At 51.4% G+C, this 27,033-nt stretch overlaps 2 protein-coding genes and 1 non-coding gene across 4 annotated transcripts; 2 read left to right on the plus strand and 1 right to left on the minus strand.

The window, feature by feature from the left end:
- The first annotated feature begins 669 nt into the window (after positions 1–669).
- TICAM1 (TIR domain containing adaptor molecule 1) lies at positions 670–2,718 on the plus strand. Its single transcript, XM_056844070.1, has one exon. It carries the CDS (start codon positions 670–672, stop codon positions 2,716–2,718), a length of 2,049 nt encoding a protein of 682 aa, XP_056700048.1.
- A 3,485-nt stretch (positions 2,719–6,203) lies between these two features.
- On the plus strand, positions 6,204–6,275 carry TRNAS-GGA (transfer RNA serine (anticodon GGA)). The gene has a single exon. It is a non-coding gene; the product is annotated as a tRNA-Ser (tRNA).
- A 4,654-nt stretch (positions 6,276–10,929) lies between these two features.
- On the minus strand, positions 10,930–12,980 carry FEM1A (fem-1 homolog A). Of its 2 annotated transcripts, XM_056844072.1 has the most exons (2): positions 12,234–12,980; positions 10,930–12,110 (listed from the first exon to the last, which is right to left on the minus strand). In XM_056844072.1, the coding sequence occupies exons 1-2, from the start codon at positions 12,978–12,980 to the stop codon at positions 10,986–10,988; spliced, it is 1,872 nt and encodes a 623-aa protein (XP_056700050.1). In that variant the 3' UTR covers positions 10,930–10,985. The 2 variants fall into 2 exon arrangements, with proteins under 2 accessions (XP_056700050.1, XP_056700049.1); XM_056844071.1 differs by having other exon boundaries at positions 10,930–12,980.
- Positions 12,981–27,033: the final 14,053 nt, after the last annotated feature.

The raw sequence follows: 27,033 nt of genomic DNA on the forward strand, positions 1-27,033 counted from the left end.
TGTCCTCTCATGCACTGTGACATTCAGGCACATTGGGTAATGCATGCGCTACAGCAGTCATTTGCAACTGGATCTTTCCGTCTCACACAGAAAGATCCAGTTGCAAACAATTTCTATGGTGCATCGAGCTGTGGCTCAGTGGTAGAGCACCTGCTTAGCATGCAGAAGGTCCCAGGTTCAATCCCCGGCATCTCCAGTTAAAGAGATTAGGCAAGTAGGTGATATGAAAGCTCTCCAGGGTTTCAGGCAGAGGTCTTTCACATCACTTAATAGCTGGTTCTTTTTAACTGGAGGCGCCGGGGATTGAACCTGGGACCTTCTGCATGCAAAGCAGACGCTCTGCCACTGAGCTGAGGTCCCTCATGGCCGAGCAAGGATCTCTAACGTGGATTCCCCAGACGGCACTAAAGATATCTCCAATCTTTTCTGCTTTTTAATTACAGATTGGCCGACCGCCAAGAAGAGAAGGCAGAAGGCGTTCTGAAAGCACTGCTCGATCAATGCAAGAAAAGACAAGAGGCAGTTTTTCAGGGGAAGGCTTGGCTTGCCATGACCAGTCTTAAACCTGCAACCGCGGCACCCGGCCTCTCCCCCTGGCACCATGGCTGCTCCTCGAGTCTGTGTCATGCTTTTCCCGGGGGGTGTTCCTCCACCGAAACATTTGGTGAGATGGCAGAGGGTCCCGAGGCCCGACCAAGTTTCGAGCAGGTCTCTGGCCTCTTATCCGACATCCCGCAAGACAAGTTGATTCACCTGAAACATAAATTGAACTCCGTGCGGCAGGATACCAGGAGCTGCAAACTCCTGCAAGCGATGATCCTGTTGACCCTGGGACATGAGCAACAGGCCAGTAAGATCCTGGATACTTTGGGGGATGACGTAGCAGTGGCCCATATTTGTAGACGTCACTGGGGCAGCACACAGGTCGGTGGCATTCATCCTCCGAAGGAAGAGCCCCGGGCGGCGCAGGCATTGGCCCAGATTTATTCACTTCTGGCAGAAGAAAAACTGTGCCTCCCCCAGGCCAGAGATGAAGCCTATCGAGCAGCGATCAAGGCCTTTCGCTGCAGCAATGGGGTCCAGAGCGCCAAGCTCGATAGCCTCCTGGCCGAAGCACGAAAGAAATGCGGCCTCGGTTTCGCTGCAGAGCTGGCGAGCGGTGAATTTAAGACCTTGAAATCTGACACGGAGAAATTCCCAAGGAGCTTCCCGGTTCCAATTAACAGCGCGTTGGTGCCGTTGGGTCAGCCCCTGCGTTCCACGGGCACCCCCGCCTCCTTCGCGAGCCACTTTGAGATCAGCCAGTCCCCCACCGTGCCGTACCTCACTGAGATGGCTCGCCGATGCGGTGACCCCGAGGTCAGCAAGCTTTGTGGGAGTGCCACCAGTTCTTTGGCACAACCTGGTGAAGGGGAAACTAGCCTGGCATCACCGGCTGTTAGCCGGTCTGATAGCCCGGTTCCGCAAGACCAGCCCCAAGGCAACAGCAGAGATGACTGCCTAGGTAGTGGTTTGAGTCCATCGGTGTCCTCTGGCAAGGAAGATGCGCTGCCTTTAGAGGAAACTGTTCAGAGACCCGTAGAATGTACTGAACCCCCAAATATAATGCCAGCAGAACTGCCAGATCTCAAAGAAGGCATACACTCAAATTTGCAAGCTACATCCCCGCTGCAAGGCAATCCAGCTACCGAACGGTATATCCAAACTCCCGTAGAGGATTCTTGTTCTGCATCTCAAAGCACTGGTCCTAAATCTGCATCTTCTTCCAAGGACGTCCCTCCTGCAACAGCATCCTCCCCCACAGGCCCACAGGATGATGAGAATCAGTTCTTCATGTTCGTAGTGGTCCACGCGAATGAAGATGAGAGCGTTGCCTGCCGGGTAAAGGATCTTCTGGAAAACATGGGAGTCCCGAACGGAGCCACTTTCTGCGAGGACTTCCTGGTCCCTGGACATAACCAATTGGCCTGCTTCCAGGATGCGCTGGACAACTCGGCCTTCACGCTCCTGCTCCTGACAGAGAATTTCAAGAGCCGGCTCTGCACCTTCCAGACAAACATGGCCTTGATGGATTCCTTCACCAGCATCATCAAATGCAACTCTGTCATCCCTTTTGTGCCCCAGGAAAGCCCGTTAAAAAAAGGGGAGATGCCCAGGGTGCTGGTGGGAATTGTGACCCTGGACGAGAACTCACCTGTTTTCAAAAGAAGGGTGAAGAACACTTTCAGGCTGTCGGAGTTCAACAGGAAGAAGGCCGCCTGGAGCATGAGGCAGCAGATACGGCACCAGGAACGGCTGCGCGAACACTATCAGGATTATCATCAAATGCAGCAGCGTCTCTTTGCGCTCAGCCTGCAGTCCGGCTTCACAGCCCAGATGCGTTTCCCAACAATGCAAGAGGGCTTTCCAGGATTGTACCATGTCCCACCCAGCCATGCTCCACCATCATTTTTCCCTCCCACATTCTCTGCGCCTGGGATGTTCCAGCATCAACCCGGGCCGGGCTGGGCCTCTCCCTCCCAGCCCTTTGCCGTCCCGACCTCGATATCTCAAGGACCTCAGCCCCACCTGATCATCCAGAATGCCCAGATGGTTCAAATTGGGGATTACAACCAGATGCAGGTGGAAAGGACCAACGCTGCAGTTGGCGCGACCGAAGGCGAGGGGAGCGAGAACCAGGGAACGGAAGCAAGGGCAGGGGGCAGACACGGGGACTGAAAATAAAACAGATGGTTCTGAAGGTCTTGGTGGTGTGGCCGCATTGGGAATCCGGGGTATGGATTTGGTTGCTCTTTAAATGAATATTGTAGTGGTGAAAAGGGCCACCGGTGGGGCCATGGCTCAGTGGATGAGCACCTGCTTGGCATGCAGAAGGTCCCAGCTTCGATCCCCGGCATCTCCAGTTAAACAATCTGGCATTAGGTGATGTGAAAGATCATTCTCTGCCTGAGACCCAGGAGAGCTGCTGCCAGTCTGAGCTGACAGTACTGACCCTGACAGACCGATGGTCTGATTCAGTATAAGCAGCTTCACATGTACATACGTACCCCAAAAAGGAGTTCATCATAATCATCCAGGGGCTATTGGAAACTGGAGCCAGAATAACCGTTCCCTGGTTTTCCAAGGTAAAAAATCTAGCAGCGGAGAACTTAGCAAATTAAAAATTGTTCAAAATCCAATCTTCAAAAGTTAAAAAACCCAAAATACATGGGCTAATTAAAACACTACCATTATGCAAAGCTTCCAGTTGTTGAATTAGAAGTCTGCTTTTCTGGGGAGAAAGATTAATATGGAGTCTGAACATTTGGGTTACAATTAGCCACATCCTGCTTGTGTGAACAATTTTAAGTACTTTTAAGGACTCAAGATTGTTCACACGAGCAGGATGTGCTCTGAGTACTTTTAAGGACTCAGTTCAAAAAGGCCTGCCTTCCCTGCAGTTCACGTGTTCTTCAGTTTACATCTCCTTTCTAGCGCAGGGGGAAGTTGCCAATCCAGCTGGACTTCAACCGAGGGCCTCTGCCAAAGGGATTGCGTCGTTGGCCATTTCAAGGCTTTGAGGTGCCAGCCCGTACTGAAATGGCCTTGACTGTTTCTGTGAGCCACTGTTCACTATGCAACTTCAGTGTTTGCAGCATATATTGTGAATTTAAAAGAACATCACATGAGTTTTTTAAAAAGTCTTGTTCTTTATGTAATAAATTCACAAAGTATTGTGAACAACAGAGTTTGGAAAAACACTCATAAGGACATAAGAAAGGCCCTGCTGGATCAGACCAAGGCCCATCAAGTCCAGCAGTCTGTTCACACAGCGGTCAACCAGGTGCCTCTAGGAAGCCCACAAGCAAGACGACTGCAGCAGCATTATCATGACTAGTATCCATTTTCACTAGTAGCCATGAATGCTCCATGAACATGTCCACTCCCCTCTTAAAGCTTTCCAAGTTGGCAGCCATCACCACATCCTGGGGCAGGGAGGTTTCACACACACATATATATTGTGCAAGGGTCCTACCTGTGGTGCCTGGAAACTAGGATGTCCACACACAACACAAGGATGCGTCACGGGCAGAACCCTTTGGCCAAGCAGTTCTGTAGTGGTCTGAAGCCCATAGTAGTATACTGGATGGATAACCTGGGCCGAAGGCAGATAACACAGTCTCCTTCATGGCCCCCAACAGCAAAGCTTAACGGTGATGGGATTCTGTTAGTTGGTTCCTAAACAAGACAACTCTCTTAAGACCTCTCTGCATAATACAGTTTTCCTCATTATATCCTTGAGTCAACTTGGCAGAAGCGTACTGGAGGCGTGTGACCCCTGTTTTTTTGGGAGATTGATTTAGATTTGAGCCAGGATGTACAGGGGGAGGGGATTCAGCCTCTCCCTGCATCATTTTCTTGATCTGAAATGGCCTCCAGGGGGGCACTCTTCGAACAGATAAACCAACATGTACCTGTACATGTGAGCACCCCCTGGGGCCGTTTCAGCTTGGGGGGAAAAACGTGGTGCTGGTGGAAAGTGTTGTCAAGTCACAGCAGACTTATAGCTACCCTGTAGGGTTTTCAAGGCAAATGTTCAGAGGTAGTTTGCCATTGCCTGCCCTCTGCATCGCAACCCTGGATTTCCTTGGTGGTCTCCCATCCAAGTACTAACCAAGGCCAACCCTGCTAAGCTTTTGAGATGTGATGAGACAGTGCTAGCCTGGGCCATCCAGGTCAGGGCAAGAGACATTCAGAAGTGCTTTGCCATTGCCTGCCTCTGCATAGCAACCCTGGACTTCCTTGGTGACCTCCCATCCAAATACTAAACAGGACTGACCCTGCTTAGCTTCAGAGATCTGAGAAGATCAGGCTAGCCTGGGCCATCCAGGTCAGGGCAAGGAGGGGGGTTAAGCCTCCTATTCCCCTGGTCTGAATCCCCTGTGCATGCAAGAATCACAGAGTTGGAAGGGACCACCAGGGTCATCTAGTCCAACCCCCTGCACAATGCAGGAAATTCACAACTACCTCCCCCCACACACACACCTATTGACCAGAAGATGGCCAAGATGCCGTCCCTCTCACGATCTGCTTAAGGTCATAGAATCAGCCTTGCAGACAGATGGCCATCTAGCCTTTGCTTGAAAACCTCCAGGGAAGGAGAGGTCACCACCTCCCGAGGAAGCCTGTTCCACTGAGGAACCGCTCTGTCAGAAAATTCTTCTAGGCGGAAACTCTTTTGATCTAATTTCAACCTGTTGGTTCTGGTCTGACCTTTTGGAGCAACAGAAAACAACTCGGCACCATCCTCTATCAGTGGTTCTCAACCTTTTTCCGACCTTGCCCCCTTCCGACCTTGTTTCCTTCCTGTGCCCCCTCCCGTCCTACCAGTAGAAAGGTAGCTATTTAAATGTTTTGTTTGTAAATAGCCAAGGAACAAAGAAGCATAAACAGCGACACAAAATGCACACATGCTGTTCATATTGGGAAACTGAAATTTACAAAAAATACCCCACAAAAAGGGAATATAACCTGCTAATAAACAACAATGTTCACATACAAGGGAGAACAAAGCCTCTACCACCGTTGCACAAGATTACAGCGATACAAAAATCCAGTTACAAACGATGCATAGAAGTGCAATGAAGAAAACCATGTGTTAGGTTTTCATGTGTTTCTGTTTTCTTCAATTCCCTGTGGCCCCCCGTTTATGTAATTTTCACCTGTGGCCCCCTTGGAATATCCTGCCCCCCCCCGGGGGGGCCATCTAGCCCCAGGTTGAGAACCTCTTCTCTATATTCCTAGTCCTCATCAGACACTGAGCACTGCTCACCCTAGGGGCAGGCCGCCTGGGGAGGAAGCAAGAATGGGATTTGGGTAAACAAAGGGGGGGGGCTTACCAAGAAAATAACTGGGGAATTGTAAAGGTAGAGGAGGTGGGAGTGTTATACCCTTCTGAGTGCGTGTAGGGGGAAACTGAGAGAGTGTGGGGTGTTGAACCGAGTTGGTACAAGGAGGCTACAACTAATTAAATCTCCAAAAGTTACGGAGTGCAGCCTTGACTAAAAAAAAAACATTCCCTACTGTTATCGGAAGCTTGGGACACCCTGCGCTCTGAGTTAACATATAAGTTTATATAAGTTTCCGTAGTGTAGCGGTTATCACGTTCACCTCACACACGAAAGGTCCCCATACGATCCTGGGTGGAAACAAATTTTGGGGAAGGGGCTGTGGCTCAGTGGTAGAGCTTCTGCTTGGAATGCAGAAGGTCCCAGGTTCAATCCCTGGTGTCTCCAGTTAAAGGGACTAGGCAAGTAGTTGATATGAAAGACCCTGGAGAGCCGCTGCCGGTCTGAGCAGACTATTGATTTTGATGGACCAAGGATCTGATTCAGTAGAAGGCAGCTTCATGTGTTAAACATAAGAAAGGCCCTGCTGGATCAGAACAAGGCCCTCAAATCCAGCAGTCTGTTCACACAGCAGCCAACCAGGTGCCTCTAGGAAGCCCACAAACGAGGGCTGCAGCAGCATTCTCCTGCCTGCATTCCCACAGCACCTCATATAATAGGCCTGCTCCTCTGATCCTAGAGAGAATAGGTGTGCATCATGACTAGTGTCTATTTTGACTAGTAGCCATGGATATGAACATGTCCACTCCCCTCTTCAAGCCTTCCAAGTTGGCAGCCATCACCACATCCTGGGGCAGGGAGTTCCACCATTTTACAATGCGTTGTGTGAAGAACCTTCTCCTTCCAGGCTGCCTCTTGCTACTTACCCACCAGCCCCCCATGTAGAAGAGTTAGGGGAATGTTCCATTGGTGCAGCCATCTTGGTCCAGTCCACAAACGGAGGGCGTTGGCGACAAGGTTTTCTGTTCCAGCACAGCAGTATGCTGAAGATTTTTTAAAATGTAGGTTTGTTTTTAAAAAGTAGCCCTTAATGTAGACACAAGTATATATGGAGTTTTGTAAGTTGGCTACCCTGCTTTTCAAAAAGTCAAGTTTCTCCCAAGGATCGGCATTTCTCCCGTTTTACAGTTCTCATTTACATATATATAGAGAGAGGAAGTGAGAGGCAGACCAAAGTATTGCATGCCCAGGGAAGACTTTGAACTTCCTCTACTCAGAAGGGGGATTTAAGGGCAAGTACAGACAGCAACGTGACGGCACTTCACACACACGCACACAGACAGCCCAGGTTAGCTGGTTCTTGTCAGATCTCAGATGCTCAGCGGGGTCAGTTAGTATTTGGATGGGAGACCACCAGGGAAGTCCAGGGTTGCTACGCAGAGGCAGGCAATGGCAAACCACCTTTGAACACCTCTTGCCTTGAACCCCCTACGGCAGGGGTGTTGAAATCAATTGTTACGAAGAAGAGTTGGTTTTTATATGCTGACTTTCTCTACCACTTAAGAATCAAACCAGCTTACCCCTTCCCCTCCCCACAAACCATCCTACACCATAGAGAGGGCTGGCGCTTCGTTCCTCTCTGCCATTAAGGCCTCGCATCTGGAAGACTGGACACTTCTGACCCAACAGATCTCCTCTCTCCTATTCCCCATTCCCCCCACATTTAAAAGTAACTTCTGCTCCAAACTGGAGTATCTCCGGTCGATTTTGGGTGGTGGCTGTTATACTGTTAGTTTGGACAAGGAATATGTTTTTTGCCTGGCATTTGATTTAGTATTTGCTGGTATTTCCTTGGGATAAATTTCCCCCCTCCTCGCCATTGTACAAAATCCCTCCATGTTCCTTTTTAAACTTTTAAATCAGGTCTACGCCATTGTTTCTCTGCTGAAACGCACAGTCACCTCTTTAGAAGAAGAGTTGGTTTTTATATGCCAACTTTCTCTACCACTTAAGGGAGACTCAAACCCACTTACAATCACCTTCCCCTCCCCACAGCAAACACCCTGTGAGGTAGGTGGGGCTGAGAGAGCTCTAAGAGAGCTGTGACTCTCTAGCCTGTCACCCAGCTGGCTTCATGTGTAGGAGTGGGGAAACAAATCCAGTTCACCATATTAGCCTCCACCACTCGTGTGGAAGTAAAAACACACACCACACAAAAACACAAGCTCATTCCCCATGTCAGTCTGAACACATGTTCACGTGTTTGTGGGGGGCTGGTAATACTTCTGACCATCAAATTTGTGGAGATTACAATCCATGTGAGCTGAGAGGAACCTCCCCTTTTCTGGACAGTCTACCTCACCATCTTCCCTGGAATTTCTCAGAAACCACCCGCTGGGTGTTGGAAACTCTGCTCCTATCTGACAAGTTCTGGGAAAAGGATAAGGAACGTTTGTAAAGGTCAAGCTAGAAACCAGAGTGGAGCCTTCATGTACAGGAGCTGCACATGTCTCAGTCTAATGTGTACGAGCAAGTGGACTTCGGGCCCTGTGTGTTGGCTTCCAGAGGAATCTGGCCAGCCAAGGATGAATAACTAGATCAGAGGTTCCCAAACTTGTTGAGACATGGAGCACTTTTCAGGAGAGAAATTCATCACGGGGCACTAATTTTCACCTAGCACCTATATACTAAACCAAATAACAGTAGCATTTTTCTTTCCAATCTCTTCACGTAGCACTAAGGAGATGTTTTGGGGAGCACCAAGTGCTCCACGGAGCACAGTTTGGGAGCCTTCGAACTAGATGAAGCTGGGTCAGATCCCTCAAGGAGGTCCTCCTGTTCTTAACCTGCTTTCCCCACGGATCCCAATTCCAAAATCTTGGAGAAATAAAAATTCCCTTTTCTCCTGGCCAGAAACCTCCACCCCATGTAAAGTCAAGCACAAGAAGTCTGACACAACCACAGACACAAACAAGTCCAAGCAGTTTGCATTCTTATGAATTTTTTTTGTACCACGTCCGTTTATTTTTTTCACAAGTCTGGAGCGTTAGCTCCCCCCGTTTTGACACATTCCGCTTTTTGAACTTTCTTTTTCCTGCTCAAAGTTGCTAAAGAAACTCACTTTTTTTGCAGCAAAAAAAAAAAAATCCATCAACAATAAAAACCTCCTTCTTGCTTTAGAAAGTGAACTCTCACACAGGTTCTTTCTCTCCCTACTAAAACACCACAGGCCAGTTTGTAGGAACATACCAAGGAAAACAACGATTATTATTCAGCGAAACTGTAAAGACCCAAGGAGAGCAGACAATCCCAAGTCTCTGCTTACTCTATAAGCCTTAATTGCAGGGGGGGGGGGAATGGTGGTCAGTTTCAGCCCCTCCCCTCAAATGATAACCATTTGTTGCGACAAAGACTAGCCACAGCCAGAAGGCCTCTGGTTTCCCCTGGCAACCTCCTTGCCATGCCTTGCCTTACCATGCTGTTAAGGCAAGCATGGTAACATTCCTTCCCTTACCATGCTGGTAACTGCTGCCCCTCCTAGCGGCCATGTGGTCTCTGGACCCCAAGTCTGTCCTTGGCTTGGATGCAGACACTAAAAGGGGATTCAGTCAGCATCTCTGCCCCCCCAACACCAAATCCGTCCTTCCCTTCTTTCCTTTTAAGATACAGCATAGATCCAAAACACACCCACAAATTCTTCCTAACAGATCTGAGGACAAGACTTAAGAAGACTTTCCGCTACCAAGGTCTGACAGAACAACCTTCCTTCTTCCAGTACAACTATACTTCAGAAGTGTGGCTTTTTAAATAAAAGCCCTCTCAAGAATCTATCAGCTTCAACTCCATCCTTCCTCTGAGGAGACCTGTGGTTCTCCTCCCTTTGATTTTAACCTTGCAACAACCCTGCGAGGTCGGTTAGGCTGGGAGAAAGCGACTGGCCCAAGGTCACCCAATAAGCCTCGTAGCTGAGTGGGGATCTGAACCCAAGTCTTCCCAATCCTAGTCTAAGCATTTCTCCACGTTGGCTCTCAAAGCCACAGAGGGCTCAGTAAAATTCCTGTTTTACTGCAATCTCGGGATTACAAAAATGTGGTGGTGGTGGTGGGGGGAAGACAATTGTCAAGTATGGAGTGTGTACACAACACACACACGCAAACATACTTTTCTTTGGCACTTTTGTTTTCTGATATCTTAAAGCGGAAACCTCCCTCCCCCCGCATCACCTGCAGAAGCCATGCAAAAGAGAAAACATCCACAGCCAAAATGTAGTGGGCACACAATCCACTTCGGCAGGCGCATCCCCTGTGGCCTCTCAAAACCGGGACTACTCGAGAATAAAGAGAGAAGGCCGATGAACCCAAGCCGTGACACCCCCCTCCCCAACATGTTCTCTTCAAGCGCTGTGTTCATGCATTTGCCAAAGAGGCCAAATCTTGCCTGCAGTTAGTCAAAGTCATCCCATCTTTTTCCTGGGAGAGGAAACCTAACTCCAGGGCAGGGAGAATTTTTAGCATCCCTGGATAGCAATGGTGTCTGATCGCACAGGAAGTAAATATGTCTTGAACAACCTCCAGTAGAAAGCTTACACTGGCCACAATAACAGGAGAAAAACGAAAACCAGAACACAATCAACCCTCACCAAAAAAGCTCAGCTTTATAAACTGGGCAAGCGGCGACTGTAGCGCTCCTCTGCAGAGCATTCGGCAACCGGCTCTCTGGTTTATGAGCCAAACCCAAAAGAACGAGCGACTTAAGACTGGGATTCAGTTCCTTGTGAGCATGCTTGTGAGCTCAAGGAACAAGAGAAGAAGGACTTTCGCAAACACTGCAACTCCAAAGCTTGTCAAGCAGGCTGACTTTCAGAGAGCAGGTGACAAACGCAAACCACTCGGTTTCCTAAATAATTAGCTGGCGACAAAGGGCAAAGCGGAAACCACGACTCGCCCTCCCGGCCACCTCACTTGGAACTTGCCCCCCCCCCAGATCATTCATTTCCCTCTTTGAATCGGGTGGCGGAGGGCACCCCCCGGCCCAGTGCAAACAAAAGCATTTAGACCCCAGAGCCCAGGAAGACTGCGTCCCCCCTCCCCGTCCCTTCCTTCCCACCCGGCCACCAAGACCCAGGGGGGCAACGGCAGCAGATATAGCCTCGCGCCCCTAGTGGAGTTCGATGAAGGCTTCCAGCTCTTCCGGGATGAAGCCCTTGTAGGGGATCTTGTGCTTGTCCAGGGCTCGGGCAGCAAGGCACTGTAGGGTGACATAATTGAAGGGCTGCATCATGGCCTTGGTGAGGAGCTTCTCGTCCAACAGTTCGTATGCTGTCTGCTTGAAGGCATTGGTGGCGTCCATGTGGGCCCCCGCCTCCATCAGGGCGCTCATGATGAGTGGGCAGTTGTTCCGGGCAGCCACATGCAAGGGGGTGTTGTTGTCGTAGTCGCGGCTGTCCGGGTCGGCCCCGCACTCCAGCAGGAGGTTCACCACATGGAGGGAGGGGAACTTCCCCACGGGGTAGCGGCCCACTGTGGTGGTCTCCTTGTCCACCGCCATGTGCAGAGGGGTGAAGCCGTTCTTGCCCCGCGGGTTGCACTTGAGCAAGCAGTAGATGGTTTGGCGCTTCTGGTGCTCCTGCTCCGGAGAGCATTCCACTTTCTCCAGCAAGAACACCAGGTGCAGGATGATCGCCAAAGCCTTGGTGAACTGGGCAGAGTCTGCAATGGGGTCTTTCCGGTGCAGCAAGGCCCTCTCGACCTCGCGGACGCCCTTGCTGAGAACCCCCATGAGGTCCGAAAAACCCAGCTGGGTCGCCAAGGTGCCTTTGGAACGGTCCTGGAGGACGTACGAGAAAAGCTCTGCGAAGGAGAGGAAGCTGCTCGCCGTCATGGGGCTCAGCGGCTCCAGGTTGCCCTGCTGCATCTCCAAGGCGTACTTCCACAGGTTGATGCAGCGCTCAAAGTTCCCCGAGTCCGCATAGACGGCCCCTCGGTAGCGAATGTAGTAAGAGGTGTCCGGGTGAGACGGCCCGAGGATGCGCTCCCGGATCAGCAGCGCCTGCATCCGCATCTCGTCCGGGTCGGTCACCAAGGAGTCGAGCTCCTCCATGGTGCTCACCTCCCGAGAATAGTCGTACGCCAGCACCAACTGCCGAGGCTCCGGCTTGGCCAGGTAACACCTGCTCTTGTGCCGGAGGGCCATGGCCCGGCGCCAGTGTTTCAGGGCCCCGAGGAGATCCCGCTTCTTATCCACGAAGGTGGCTCCCAGCAGCTCAAGGGCTTCCACGGCAGCCTCCCTAGTGCAGTAAACCTGGGGTTGCCCTTCACTGAGGGAAGAGGCCGAGCAGCCTTCGTGGTCTTCGTCGCACCCCACCCCGCTACAACCAGCGTCCTTCATCCCCCTCTTCCCCTCCACTTCCTCCTCCTCTTCCTTAAGCGCCCCCTCAATGAGGTATTCCACAATATTGGTGTGGCCGGTCACGCTGGCCGCCAGCAGCGGGGTCATCCCGTAGCCGTCCTTCTCCATGCGGGCCTTCGAGTCGAGCAAGAGCTTCAGGATCTCCAGGCTTCCCGACTCAGCGCAGTCGTGCAGGGCAGTGTTCCCCTTGACGCTGCGGCGGTTCACGTCCGCCCCCCTCTCCAGCAGGTAGCGGGCGATCTCTGAGTGGCCCTTGTAGCAAGAGATCATCAGGCAGGTGTGGCCATGGCGGTTGGCCACCTCCAGGTCGGCCCCCCGCTCCCCCACCAGGTAGCGCACGATCTCCAGGTGCCCGTCGAAGCAGGCCGCCCGCAGCGGGGTCGAGTTAGTCAGGGTGGTCTGGTTGACGGAGGCCCCCCGCTCCAGCAGACTGCGCACCACGTGGAGGTGGCCGGCGGCCGAGGCGGCCCACAGGGGCGGCGCCCCCTCGATGGTCTCCCCGTCGAAGCTGACCGAGCCGCCCGCCTCCACCCGGGCGCCGCAGTGGTCCAGCAGGTACTCCACCACCTCGCGGTGCCCGTGGCGGGCGGCGATCAGCAGCGGGGTGCCCCCTGAGCCCTCGCCCCCGCCGGGCCCGGCAGTCAGCTCTTCTAGCTCCTCGTGGCTCCTGCTACCCAGCAGCTTCTGCAGGAGCTTCAGCTTCCCCTCCCTGGCCGCGTTGTAGACGGCCACGCGGAGGTCCATGTCCAGGGCGCCGGCCAGGGCGGCCACCTCCCGCCCATAGGCCACCGGTGGGCCCGCCGGCCTCTCCCGTGCAAAAGCGGGGACGAAGAAAGGGGGCCTGCGCAGGCAAGGCCTGGCGGGGAGAGAGGGGGCGGCTAGGTGGTCGCCTAGCAACCAAGTCTTTTCCCCCCTCCCTCTCCCGGAGACAGCTGGGCGCCGCTGCAGCCGCGGCAACCTTCAGCCTCTTCCCCCCGCCGCCATCTTAAGCGCTCAGTCAAAACAAAATGGCCGCTCCTCCTCCTCCTCCTCCCCCCCCCAGGCCGCCCCGCAAAGCTTGCTGGGAGCTGTAGTTCGGTTTCCTCCCACCCGCTGGTTGAAAAGGGAGCGGGATGGTGAGGCGGGAGGACTCCGTTTCCCAGAAGGCTGAGCGGACGGCTTAGGGAGGAGGGTGCTGGGAGAATTAGTGAGGGAGGCGTCTGGGAAACGTAGTTTCGGTGGTACAGCTAAGCTGAGGCCTACGGCAAGCGAAAGGCGAGGGGAAGGAGCGAAGGGATGAACGGGGGGGGGTTGTGTGTTCCCCTGGAGGTTTCTGGGAAGTGTAGTTCAGGCGGCGGTGCAAGTCATACTGGTTTTGCTTCTATTTTTAAAAACGTTATCACCGCACCTTTCAAGGGTGATCCCACAAGGAAGTGTAAGCTCCTCCCTTTAAAACCTCTCTCTCTCTCTTTTTTTTTTACAAAGCCCGAAGATGGGAGAGGATCATATCAGGGTTGCCAGTCTCCAGGTGGTGGCTGGAGATCTCCTGAGATTACAAATGGCAGGAGAGAAAATCTTATGTGGAGAAACTTTCCAGCCACTATAAGGGCATTATGTTATAGCTCTGAGAGAGAACACTAGAGACAGCTTACTCTCTCTCTCTCTCTCTCTCTCTCTCTCTCTCTCTCTCTCTCTCTATATATATATATATATATAAAAGATCTCGGGTTGCCAACCTCCAGGTGCTAGCTGGAGATCTCCAGCTATTACAACTGATCTCCAGCCGACAGTAGGGTTGCCAACCTCCAGGTAGTAGCAGTGTGAGGGTCTCTGTCTTTGTGTCTCTGCTTTCCATCACCTGCGGTATTATCAGTGAACTCGTAAAAGCAGTTCACACCTTCTGGTCTCAGGCGCCAGGCCTGATGGCCCATGTATCTTCCCCCCCCGCTGTTTTCCTGCCAGTACTCCCTCAGGCCGGTGCGGCCTTGGAAGTGTGATAGCCGCACCAGACTTCCTGGGATCCGTCTGATGTTTTGTATTATGCCAAGCTTGTAACTTCCCATAACAATAAGTGTGAACCCCAGTGCCCCAGTGCCCTGGAGTCAATATATTCTGTAAACCCGTATAGCCCCTCACTTGCAACTTTCTACCTGTGCCTGTCTCATCTCCTGAAGGCTTCAATAAATCTATTGTTTCTGTATCAACGTCTGAGCAACTGATTTGGAGAAGCAAACTCAGAGAGGGGGATCTCTCACATTAAGTTGCAAGTCCTTGCCTCTCGGACTGCAGCTGTACCGCTTTGGACAGAATGTCAGCCGACGAGGATACCACCCCTATCCCCGATGCCCCCAAGGCTCCGGACGAGCCGGAGAAGCCGGACCCGAAGGAGGAGGGAGCCAAGCCAAAGAAACCGAAGGGTCGCGTCCCCGACCAAGATCGGGACGAACGTCCCCGGGGGCTTACTTATTGGCTGGACTCTCCCAAGGGCTGGTCGCTCTCGCGGACTGCGGCGAAGGATCGCCGGTTGGCCTTCCCCAGCACGGGACTCGAAGGGGACCCGGCCCGCAAAGAAGCCCTCATGGAGGAAGAACGAAAGCAGTGGCAGGAAGACCGCCGAGCTATGCAGGAGCAGATGGAGACCATGCAACGCGTAATGGGTGAGATGGCCACGGCCCTAGATGCGCTGAAGTTGCAACCTCCAGCCGGTGCTCCCCCAGACGGGGCGCCGGCAGTTCCGCCCGCAACCCCTGCCCCCCCGGCCCGTCGGGACCTGAAAGTCACGTATGACGGGTCGGGAGACCAATTGACCTTTTTTATGGTCCAAGTGGACATTTTTATGCGGGAACAAGGCCGAACCTTTGTTTCTGAGGAGTCCCGGGTGCAGTACGTGGCTTCCTTACTGCAGGGGGAGGCGGCTGCCTGGATGGTGTTGCAGTATGAACTCCGCTCGCCGGTACTGCGAACCCTGGACGAGTTCATGGTAGCACTCCGAAACCGTTTTGAGGACCCGACTCTGGGTGAGCGGGCTAAAGCCTCCCTGATGCAACTGCGCCAAGGGACTAAGTCGGTGGCGCAGTATGCAAGTGAGTTCCAGTCACTGGCTAGCCGAATTCTGGACTGGAGTGAAGCTACCTTGGTACAATGTTTCAGGGAGGGTCTCAACCCAGACCTCCAACATTGGGCCTTCATGCAAGGGAACCCCCCGGATGTGGAAGGTTGGGTTCGCCATGCTGCTGACATCGAGAATCGCAAGCAACTCCTGAACTTGTCCAAGCAACGGCTTGGGCGAGACCCCAGGCCCCGAGGTGACCGTGGCCGGGAACTCCGGCAAGGGGGTGGCGGGGGTCTCTCGGCCGCGGAACGCCGCAAGCGGTTCGAGGCCGGCGTCTGCCTGATCTGCGGGGGAAAGGGTCACTTTGCATCGCAATGCCCCTCTCGCTCAGGCCGTCCGACCCCCCCCCGCCAAACCCAGGCCGAGCCGACGAAACCGGCCGCCGACAGCCAGCCTCGCCGTAGAAGCGGACCACTGAGCCGGCGCTCCGGCGCACCCTCCGCTCTCCACGCGCGTCCCCAGGATGGGGCATCCGACTCTACGGTCCCATCGGGGTCCCGGATTACAAATACCGTCTTTGATTCGGACGGCTCCCCGGAGGCCACCACCCCGTCCCCCTCTTCCAGCGAGGAGGAAGAGTGGGAACAGCCGGCAAAAAACGCCGTCGGTCTGCTGTAGAGGGGGCTCCGCAGCAGACCGTCCCTATCGTTGTGCAAGGAGCTCCACCGATGGTAAGCGCCCAAGAGGACAATGTATTTGTGCGTGTTCATCTGTCCCTACCCAAAGGGGGTCCCCCGTTAGAGGTCCCCGCGTTGGTCGACTCGGGGTGTGCCCGCACCATGATAAATGAGGAAACTGCCAAGAAGTTGGGGGTCCGGCGCAAACGGCTTCCGGGACCCCTCCGTTTTTCCCAAATGGACGGGAGTGACTTTAAACGGGGCCCTGTGACCCACAGAACTGCAGCCGTGATTATGTCCGTGGGGGAACATTGGGAACGGTTGTATTTCACCATCGCCCCTATTGTAACCCCTGTGGTGTTAGGGATGAACTGGTTAAGGGGACACAATCCCTCCATTGATTGGGTTAAACGGGTGCTTTCTTTCCCAGAAAACCCCTGTGGGTTGCATGACAAGGAACGGGTACTCAGAACTCCAGCCGCCGCACTGGTAGGGTCCCCCGCCCCAGTCTCTCCACAGTTACCCTCTGAGTACTCGCAGTTTACTGATGTTTTCGATGTTAGAGAGTGCGACGAACTGCCTCCCCACAGAGAAACGGACTGTGCCATCGAGATCGTAGGGGAAGGCAAACTGTCTAAGGGAAAGGTTTACCCCATGAGCCCCAGTGAAAAGACTGTATTGCGGGACTATCTGGATGTCAATCTGGCGAGGGGTTTCATACGCCCCTCCAAGGCTCCTTATTCAGCCCCAGCTTTCTTTGTAAAGAAAAAGACGGGAGATTTAAGACTGTGTATTGACTTTCGCAGACTGAACGCAGTCACCCAGTCTAATGCTTACCCCCTCCCTCTTATTCCTGACCTTCTAGCACAATTAAAGGAGGGCCGAATCTTCACCAAACTGGACTTGGTAGAAGCCTACCACCGCATTCGCATCAAAGAAGGAGACGAACCCAAAACGGCCTTTTCCAGTTGTTTTGGGATGTTTGAGTACCTGGTCATGCCGTTCGGACTTTCGGGGGCTCCGAGTGTCTTTATGCAATTAATTAATGAAGTTTTGCATGATTTACTGTTTCGGGGGGTGGTGGTATTTCTCGATGACATTCTTATTTACTCTGAGACCATGGAAGAACATGTGCGCCTAGTGCGAGAAGTGCTCCAGCGGCTGCGGGAGCACAAACTGTATGCTAAGGTGTCCAAGTGTGAATTCCACCAACCTTCTATTACATTTTTGGGGTATGTGATTTCCCACCAAGGGTTGGAAATGGACCCCGCCAAGGTCCAGGCGGTGCGGGACTGGGAAACCCCCACTACCCGCCGCCAACTTCAACAGTTTTTGGGGTTTGCCAACTTTTACCGGAATTTCATTCCCAACTTTGCCCAAGTTGCGCTTCCCCTCACTGCCCTGTTACGTACCAAGGACAGGGGGGCTAGCGCCGCACTCCCCTCAGCCCGTCTGCAATGGTCTCCCCAGTGCCAGCAAGCTTTTGAACGCTTAAAGCTACTATTTTCATCCGAACCCGTTTTGGCTCACCCGGATTGCACCAAGCCCTTCGTGGTGCAGGTGGATGCCTCGGATGTAGCAATGGGCGGGGCCCTATTGCAGAGGGATGAGGGGGGACGGTTAAGGCCGTGCGCCTACTTCTCCAAGAAGTTTTCCCAGTCCGAAATCAACTGGGCCATTTGGGAGAAGGAGGCAGCAGCGGTCAAACATGCCCTTACCATATGGAGACACTTCTTGGAGGGGGCCGAACTGCCGTTCGAAGTGTGCACAGATCACAAGAATCTTGAGGCTCTCAAGGGAGCTAGAAAACTCAATGCCAAACAAATTCGGTGGGCCCAATTTTTTGCAAAATTCCGGTTCACCCTCAAACATGTCCCTGGCAAAGAAAATGCCCTAGCTGATGCTTTGTCACGACTTCCCCAGTATCGCAACGATTTCGATCGCCCCGTCGACTCCCTGTTCACTCCCGAACAGCGAGGGGAAGTCCCTGGCTTAGCCGTCACCACCCGATCCCAAGCCCGCCAACCGGAGACCCCCCCTACGCTCAAAGGTATCCCGGAAGTGTTCCAACAGCGACTCCGGGACGCCTCCTTGCAGGAGGAGGAGCACAATCTCCTCCCTCCTGGCTTGGAACGAACCAACACTTGGTGGGTGCAGGGGGGGAAACTATATGTCCCATCTTCCCTTCGCAAAGAAGTATTGGGACTGGTACATGGGGCCAGGCTGGCGGGTCATTTTGGTTTCATAAAAACGCTTCACCTGGTTCGAAGGCAATTCTGGTGGCCCGGTATGAGATCTGATGTAGAGTTGTATGTGCGCAGCTGCCCCACCTGCGCCACAGCCAAGAAACGGATGGGAAAACCCCCGGGGCTTCTCAAACCGCTTGAGAACCCCTCCCGTCCCTGGGAAGTCATCGCCATGGATTTTATCACCGACCTACCTCCAAGTCGGGGGAAAACGGTTCTCTGGGTTATCACAGACCTCTTTTCCAAACAGGTTCATTTCGTTCCATGTGCAGGTCTTCCTTCAGCCCAGGGCTTAGCTAAACTGTTCATCACGCACGTCCTCAGGCTACACTCGATCCCGAGGAAGGTCCTCTCCGACCGGGGGGTCCAGTTTGTTGCCAAATTCTGGCGGGCTTTCCTAAAGTTAATGGGAGTGGAGGAACAGGGCCTTTCTTCCGCCTATCACCCCCAAACGGATGGTCAAACAGAACGAGTAAATGCGGTAGTAGAATGTTATTTGCGCTGCTATGTAAATTTCCACCAGGATGACTGGGTTGACCTGCTGCCATTTGCCGAATATGCGTACAACAATGCGCCTCATTCCTCTACCGGCTTTAGTCCCTTCCAAGTTATATACGGGACGGATTTTGGCCCTTTCGGTTCTGCCCCCGTCTCGCCAGAGCTCCAGTCTACCCCTGATCTTCAGGAGTGGATTCAGGTGGTTAAATCCACCTGGCCATGGTTGCTCAAAAATCTGGAAAGGGCAAAAAGCAAGTACAAGGAACAAGCGGACAAACACCGGTCTCCGGGATGGGAACTCAAGGTGGGGGAGCAAGTCTATCTGTCCACCAAAAACCTCCGCTCTCTTCGCCCGTGCAAAAAACTGAGCGACCGTTATGTAGGACCTTTCCCCATTACCAGAGTAATCAACGAGGTTACCGTGGAACTGAGTCTCCCTAAGACACTCAAGGGGGTTCATCCAGTCTTCCATATAAGCCTCCTCAAACCTTATGTAGCAGCTCCCCAGTTCCACCCCCCTCCCGCTCATGAGATTCCTACCGTAGTAGGAGGGGACACCCATTTGGAAATATCCAAGGTTTTAGATTCCAAATGGAAGAAAGGGAAACTGTTTTACTTTGTTCGCTGGAAAAACCTTGGCTCCGCTCATGACGAATGGGTGGCCGCACCCCACATGGCAGCTCCTCGCTTGGTCCGAGAATTCCACCTTGCTTATCCCGATAAGCCTCATCCTCCCGGAGGGGGGCCTTAAGGGGGGCAGAATGTGAGGGTCTCTGTCTTTGTGTCTCTGCTTTCCATCACCTGCGGTATTATCAGTGAACTCGTAAAAGCAGTTCACACCTTCTGGTCTCAGGCGCCAGGCCTGATGGCCCATGTATCTTCCCCCCCCGCTGTTTTCCTGCCAGTACTCCCTCAGGCCGGTGCGGCCTTGGAAGTGTGATAGCCGCACCAGACTTCCTGGGATCCGTCTGATGTTTTGTATTATGCCAAGCTTGTAACTTCCCATAACAATAAGTGTGAACCCCAGTGCCCCAGTGCCCTGGAGTCAATATATTCTGTAAACCCGTATAGCCCCTCACTTGCAACTTTCTACCTGTGCCTGTCTCATCTCCTGAAGGCTTCAATAAATCTATTGTTTCTGTATCAACGTCTGAGCAACTGATTTGGAGAAGCAAACTCAGAGAGGGGGATCTCTCACAAGCAGGAGATCTCCTGCTATTACAACTGATCTCCAGCCGACAGAGATCAGTTCAACTGGAGAAAGTGGCTGCTTTGGCCATTGGACTCTATGTCATCGAAGCCCCTCCCCTCCCCCAAACCCTTCTCTCCTCAGGCTCTGCCCCCAAAAACCTCCCACCGGTGGCAAAGAGGGACCTGGCAACCCCACTGAGATCACATCAGGACACATTCCGTTTACATATGATGTGGAAGGATAAACACAGCTGTTAGAAAATTTCTTTGAGTCACGAATCTTAAAATAGCCTTAAAACTGACTGGCTCAGAAGAAGAAGGCAGCAGTTTCAATTCCACTCTGAAGAAGTGAGCTGTGGCTCACGAAAGCTCATACCCTACCAGAAAATATTTTTGTTAGTCTTTAAGGTGCTACTGGACTCTTGCCCTTTTTGACTACTGCAAACAGACTAACACGGCTACCCACTGTGAATTCCACTCTGATCATTCTTAAAAGATTATCATTACAACGGTACGTAAAAGCTCACCGGCCCAGATTTGTTGTGCCCAGAGAACGTTACCCCAGGTAGATCTGATCAAGGATAACGCACTGGAGATCAGGAAGTACTTCTACAGCTGTGCTATTTAATGATATACCAATTTAACTATACAGACTGGGTTCAAGTTTCCCCAGCCGCAAGCAAAAGAAAGAAGAACACTTGCCGTTCCCCAAGATTTATACATTTCTAACAATGGATTTCAATACGATACAATCCTGCTGTTCCCATGGATGTCATTCTTGGCAAGCAATTCTGCAATAAGTAAGTTCTTTTTGTTGGGACGTGAAGGTCCCGTTTGCCTAGATAACAAACTAGCAGAGCAGAGGAAGCCAGCAGTGTTTTCGGAATGTTGCACATTGAGGAATGCTAGTGTATGTACACAGGGGCAGTCTATAGTGCCACAGGTAAAATACCTTTATTTGGGGCACTTCAGATTAAAAATGGAAGCACTATAACATGGGGGGGGGGGTTGTGGTTCAGTGGTAGAGCCTCTGCTTGGCATGCAGAAGGTCCCAGGTTCAATCCCCGGATTAAAGGGTCTAGGCAGGGAGGTGATGTGAAAGACCCTTTTCTGCCTGAGACCCAGCAAGAGCAGTTGCCGGTCAGAGTAGACAATACTGACTTTGATGGACCAAGGGTCTGATTCAGTAGAAGGCCGCTTCAATATTTGGAATGCAGGCAAAAATATTAGACAATAAGATGAACAATATTATTTGCAAAATAACTTTCTGTTTGGCACCCTCTGCCCAGAAACATCTCCTCCTAGATGGTGGAAGTATTCCTCCCTTTGAAGGAAGGCAGCGTTATCTTGCCAATCTGGGTGTATTCCACACACTATGTGGAGATCTGGAGGGAGGCAATTAACATGCAACAACAACAGCAACAACACCATGAAAGTATTGCTTGCAACACTGCAAATCAGCCCCAAAATGTATAATGTGCCTGCTGAGGTCTCTCCCTCCCCAGATTCCACCCCCACATCTCCAGGAATTTTCCAACCTGAAGTTGGCAACCCGTAGACACAGCCCGCTATCAATTGCCTGGATTTGCTGGAACCCCTTCGTCAAGTCTGGAGGCGAAGGGAAGTCCATTGCAGCCAGCGGGCGCTTGCCTGCATCAGCCTCCCTGACATATTATAGGGTTGCCAATTCTAGGCTGGGAGGTTTTTGGGGGGGGAGCCTGAGGAGGGTGGGGATTTGGAGAGTTCCCCTGGAGAAAATGGCTGCTTTGGCCATTGGACTCTATGGCGTTGAAGTCCCACCCCCAAACCCCGCCCTTCTCAGGCTCCGCTCCCAAAAAAACCTCCCGCCGGTGGCAATCCTACCTAAGCACCTGCTTACTTTGATTAATGGTTAATCTGGCCTTGTATGCCCCGTTCCCCTACCCAAGCAATCCCAACCACCCCATGAAAATGGTATGGGGGCTGTTACTGGCTCAAAAATGGAAAGACAAGCAGATACCAGACTTAAACATGTGGATTACAAAAATGTATGAATATGCAACGATGTCAAAACTATCCACTTTGCTACATCACGAACAATGTGAAGAACATAAACAAAAATGGCAGTCTTTTTATGATAAATATGACAGTGTATAAGCACATACTTTAGACGGTATTGTTATGATATTAAGAATTGTTTTTAGTAATAGATTCAAGGGTAAAACTAGAGATATTATAAACAACATCAGAAAACCTTTAGTGCTAGTCCAAAGGGTAATATTAGAGAGAATTGTTACAGGAATGATGTAACAGTAATAGAACAAAAGGTAAGACACAAAGATAATGACACAAATTGTAATAGATATGCAAGCGAATATAATAAAATTGTTCCCTTCCCTATTTTCCTTTTTCCCATGCCTTGCAATAAAAACAATAAAAAGAGGAAGGAAGGAAGGAAACTGGTAAGGGGGCTCTTCTCCCAATCCACACTCCTTCCAAGCTAGCCCTCCAAGGGTTAAATTAAAGGAGCCCTCGGAGGCCTAGAGAGGCAGGAAATTTGGTGGGGAGGGGGAGAAGAGGGGGGGGCGTGCGCGCCGTTGCAAAGAAAGCGTCTTCCTGCTCCGCCTGGCTGCGGAGAGGAAATCGACTGCCGGGGAGAAATAGGTGCAAAGGGGCCGGGAGGGAGGCAGAGGCTTGCTGTGGGGAGGGGGTGAGAGCAGACACCCAGATCCTCCCCCCCCCACCCCCAATCAGCCCCTTCTGCAAAACGGCCTGCCTCTGGTGCGCGGTTGGGTTGCAACCCTCCTCGGGACGGAAGCGCATCTCTGGAGATCCGCGGAGCCCAGCGCCCAGATCCTTCCAACCAGCAGGGCAGGAGGGCCCCCGTTGTTGGATTCAGAGGTAGACTGCCTCTGGACGTGGAGGCTTGGGGTAGCTCTCCTGGCTACGGACAGGCATGCTTTCTGTTCATGCGAGCCGGGGCGGCAGGAGGCTGCATGGTTCGAGGCGCAGTGCCTGGGGCGGTGTTGGGGGGGGGGCGTTTCCTTGGGCATGGGTCTGTGCGAGAGAGAGAAATCGGCTCCTTTTCTAATTCCGGAATTCCCTTTTTAAAAAAAATCCTAGGCTGATCATTTCCACAGGGGTAGCAGACTTAAGCCTGTTGCTGCAAAAATAAACAGTACCCTTTTAAGGTGCCAGGAACAAGCTGGAACGTGTCCAGAGGAGGGCAAAGAAGATGGGGAGGGGTCTGGAGACCAAGTCCTATGAGGAAAGGCTGAAGGAGCTGGGTGTGTTTAGCCTGAAGAGGAGAAGACTGAGAGGGGGTATGATAACCATCTTCAAGTACTTGAAGGGATGTCATAGAGAGGAGGGTGCCGAGTTGTTTTCTGTTGCCCCAGAAGATCGGACCAGAACCAACGGGTTGAAATTAAATCAAAATAGTTTCCATCTAGACATTAGGAAGAACTTTCTAACAGTTCGAGCGGTTCCTCAGTGGAACAGGCTTCCTCGGGAGGTGGTGAGCTCTCCTTCCCTGGAGGTTTTGGAGCAGAGGCTTGATGGCCATCTGTCAGCAATGCTGATTCTATGGCCTTCGGCAGATCATGAGAGGGAGGGCATCTTGGCCATCTTCTGGGCGTGGAGTAGGGGGTCACTGTGTGTGTGTGTGTGGGGGGGGAGGTAGTTGTGAATTTCCTGCATTGTGCAGGGGGTTGGACTAGATGACCTTGGTGGCCCCTTCCAACTCCATGATTCTATGCTTCTAGGAAGACGTCTGCTTGTTTCTAAATTTTGTTGCCCTATAAAGGGAGATTTGCGATTTAGGCACAGCTTAAGTAACCTCTAGATTAGGGCTGAAATACAAAACAAACAGACAAACCATACATCACTTGCTTTTTGAGGGGGGGACGGGATACATTTCTATGGCGTTGAAAAGGAGAGAGGAGCAGGGACCTTTAAAATTGTAGTAATTAAAAAAAAATAGGGATGGGGTTTGATGTGAACATCAAGAAAATAGATCATTAAATGGCTTAAGGGCTCCCCCTCCCCAGTCCTTGTGTGTGTTTGTGTAAAACGTCTGCCAGAATTCTTGTAAAGCTTTCACTCTCATGTTTTAGCTTGAAAAAGAAGACTGGTGGGCAAAGGAAAGTTCTGCCAAAGGAGAGTTAGGGGAGAGATTTGAAGGAGGGCAGGGAGGGAAAATGTGGTGTTGGAGGAGAGTCTTAAAGATACCAAAAAGACAAATAAGTGGGTCCTAGATCAAATCAAGCCTGAACTGTCCCTAGAAGCTAAAATGACTTAACTGAGGCTATTGTACGTTGGTCAAATTATGAGAAGATTCACTGGAAAAGACAATAATGCTAGGAAAAGTGGAAGGCAGCAGGAAAAAAGGAAGACCCAACCTGAGATGGATCGACTCAATCACAGAAGCCACGGCCCTCAGATTGCAAGACCTGAGTGAGGCTGTTAATTATAGGGCATTTTGGAGGTCATTCATTCGTAGGGTTGCCGTAATGCAGAAGCGACTTGACACCGCTTGACACACAGGGAGGGGAAGGCCTGGCCTGGCACAGAGCGGCACAAGGCAGGAATGGATAAAAGAGAGCCAGGGTGTTTCCCTACCATCTGGGCATTTCTAGATCAGAAGCAGGACCTTGAAGCAACTGTGGATGCTTTTTACAGAGAAGAGCAAAGCACACAATGAAGTTGCAGGCTAAATGTCTTCCTGTCCGCTTGGTTGCCCTTACAGAATGACATCTTTTTCACCTCCTGGACCCCTTCCTTTTTGCCATGGGATGGAGACAGCAGCGATACAGTCCCCACAGGTAAGTAAGGGGTCATGATGAAGGGGGGAAGACAGGGGGATCCTCTTCCTTTGTTACAGGGCTTGAAGGACACCCCCCCCCCACAACCACACACCTGCTTCGTCCTATGTTTTTTGGTTGTGAAAGATCAAAGCTTCCTGCGCTGAAGGCTGCCAGGTCTACTGATTCTCATGGTTGAGAGCCAGGGCATTTGCCAGAAGAAAGCAGGTAGAAACTATATACATTTATTTCAGACTTCAGTGAGCTTCCAGGAGGTGGCGGTGTATTTCACTGAAGAAGAGTGGACCCTGCTGGATCCAGGCCAGAGATCTCTGTACAGGGAAGTCATGCTGGAGAATTATGGGAACGTGTCCTCTCTGGGTAAGGGCCCCTTTTTCTTGGTTAACCTTGATAGCCAGGCCTGTTGATTGAATAAGCTACAGGTGGTATTGTGAGAACAGAATGAGATGGGCCTGTGTGGAAAATTACTGAAAGCTGAGCCCCAGGCACACAAAATGGAAAATAGTGAGACAGCAAAAAAACAAAATGGTTCTTCTGTCTTGACAGATGCCTTCCCTTTTCAGATGGGAGAGAAATGGGCTGCTTTGGAACACATAAATAGTTTTGCGGTAGCTGAAATAACTTGTTTGTTTCCTCCACAGAAGGAATTGCATTTCCCAAACCTGATCTCATCACCTGGCTTGAAGAAGATCCTTTTTTCCAGGACCCTGATGAAGGTATTTGCTTCAGTGGGTGGGAGGATCCTTCAGCTGGAAATGAAACTCTCTCAGGACAGTGGCAGTTTTGGGGTGCTTTTTATTTCCTCTGGACCAGACTGACCTGTCAGTCGGTAAACTGCCCCAGCAGATGTCTTCTGTGGCTCAGGGCTGCCTCCTCAAGACCCCTGGATATTTTTGAGTGTTTCCTTCCTTGAAGACCGCCTTCCTCAGAGAGCTGCAGGGACCAAAACGGTCCCATCCGCTGCTGGGATTGTGGACGTTTGACAGTGACTTGGTTTCAGTCACCCGGAAGGGTTCCTTTTGGTGGGATTTCCTGTTTTGATGTAACAGATGGAATTTCACCCCAAAGGAGACAAGATCTGTGAGAGACCCAGGCAGAGAGTTTTCAAACAGGATGGCACTGTGTCGGAATTTATTATGATATGTATACTTGGTGTTTATATGTCATTTTGAATGTTCAAAGTGCCTGGGATGCATTCTCTCAGTAATCTTCCCAGCATTCCTCTAAATTTGGCCAGTGTTATTATCCCCATATTGCAGATTTGGGGGGTGGAATGAGGCTGAGGTTGTTTGTGTAAGGCCACCTCTCAAATTGCACATTTGTGATTCAAAGGGGGGCTTCTGACCACTTTATCTATTTATTTATTCTCTCACTTTTTAAATCCAAGGATCTCAGGGCAAAATTCTCCCCTCCTGGCTTTTTTTGGCTTTTCCCCCCGTGCCTAGCTAATGGAATGTGGAGTTCAGGGGTCATCAGGATACTAAGGACAGCTAACACCAAAGCTCCAAGCCATTTGAATTACATTAATTAACAGTCCGTGATTTTGCACACCTTCTCAAGAGGGATGTTACAGATAATCTATATACTCATCAAGTATAGATGATGCGAATGGAGAATGAATGTAAGTGGGCTGAATGTGGTGTAGACATGGGAGACTTGTGTTCCAGTCCCCAGTCAGCCGTGGAGTTTATTGTGTGATCTTGAGCCAGGCATTTGCTTTTAGCCTAAACTGCCTTACAGGGGTGTTGTAAAATAAAAGGAGGAAGGGACAACCACTGACTTCACCCTGAGCTTGGAGGAAGGGCAGGATAGGCAAACTGGATTATTGTTGTGGCTATGACTTATTTACTGATGCAGTAAGGTCGTATTATAACTATTGCTGGATAGACCGATTTTCCTCTGCATTAGTGAGAAAACTCAGTGGAATGCTATGTGACTCATGAGGCTGAACTTGTTTCAGTGTTCTCTCTGAGCCCTTGGTTGCAAAAGGAATGAAACCGCTGTTCGGCCAACCTTGTTATTTTAACCAGATACTGAAGCCTCACCACAGGAGAGTATGTTCCACTCTGGCAAAAGCTGCTGTCTTCCAGGGGTACCTAATCTGTCTTTATTTCCCATGGGTTAAGGAATTACATTTACACTAATTCTCTGCTGTGTTTAGGTAGGGATTTCTCTGAATAAATGCTTAGTTTTATCCTTTGTAATCCAGCCACCCTTCTTTTTCATTCCAGCCAGTGAAGGACAGGACAAGAATGACAGGGATCTTTGTGAAGTATCTTCAGAAAAAATTGGGCCTACAGGAGAGGGTGAGAATTTTGGAAATGATGAAGGATCTGGGAGGCAGGCTGGAGA

This window comes from Euleptes europaea, chromosome 2 (genome assembly GCF_029931775.1).
Source record: "Euleptes europaea isolate rEulEur1 chromosome 2, rEulEur1.hap1, whole genome shotgun sequence".
In the NCBI taxonomy this organism is placed as follows: domain Eukaryota; kingdom Metazoa; phylum Chordata; class Lepidosauria; order Squamata; family Sphaerodactylidae; genus Euleptes; species Euleptes europaea.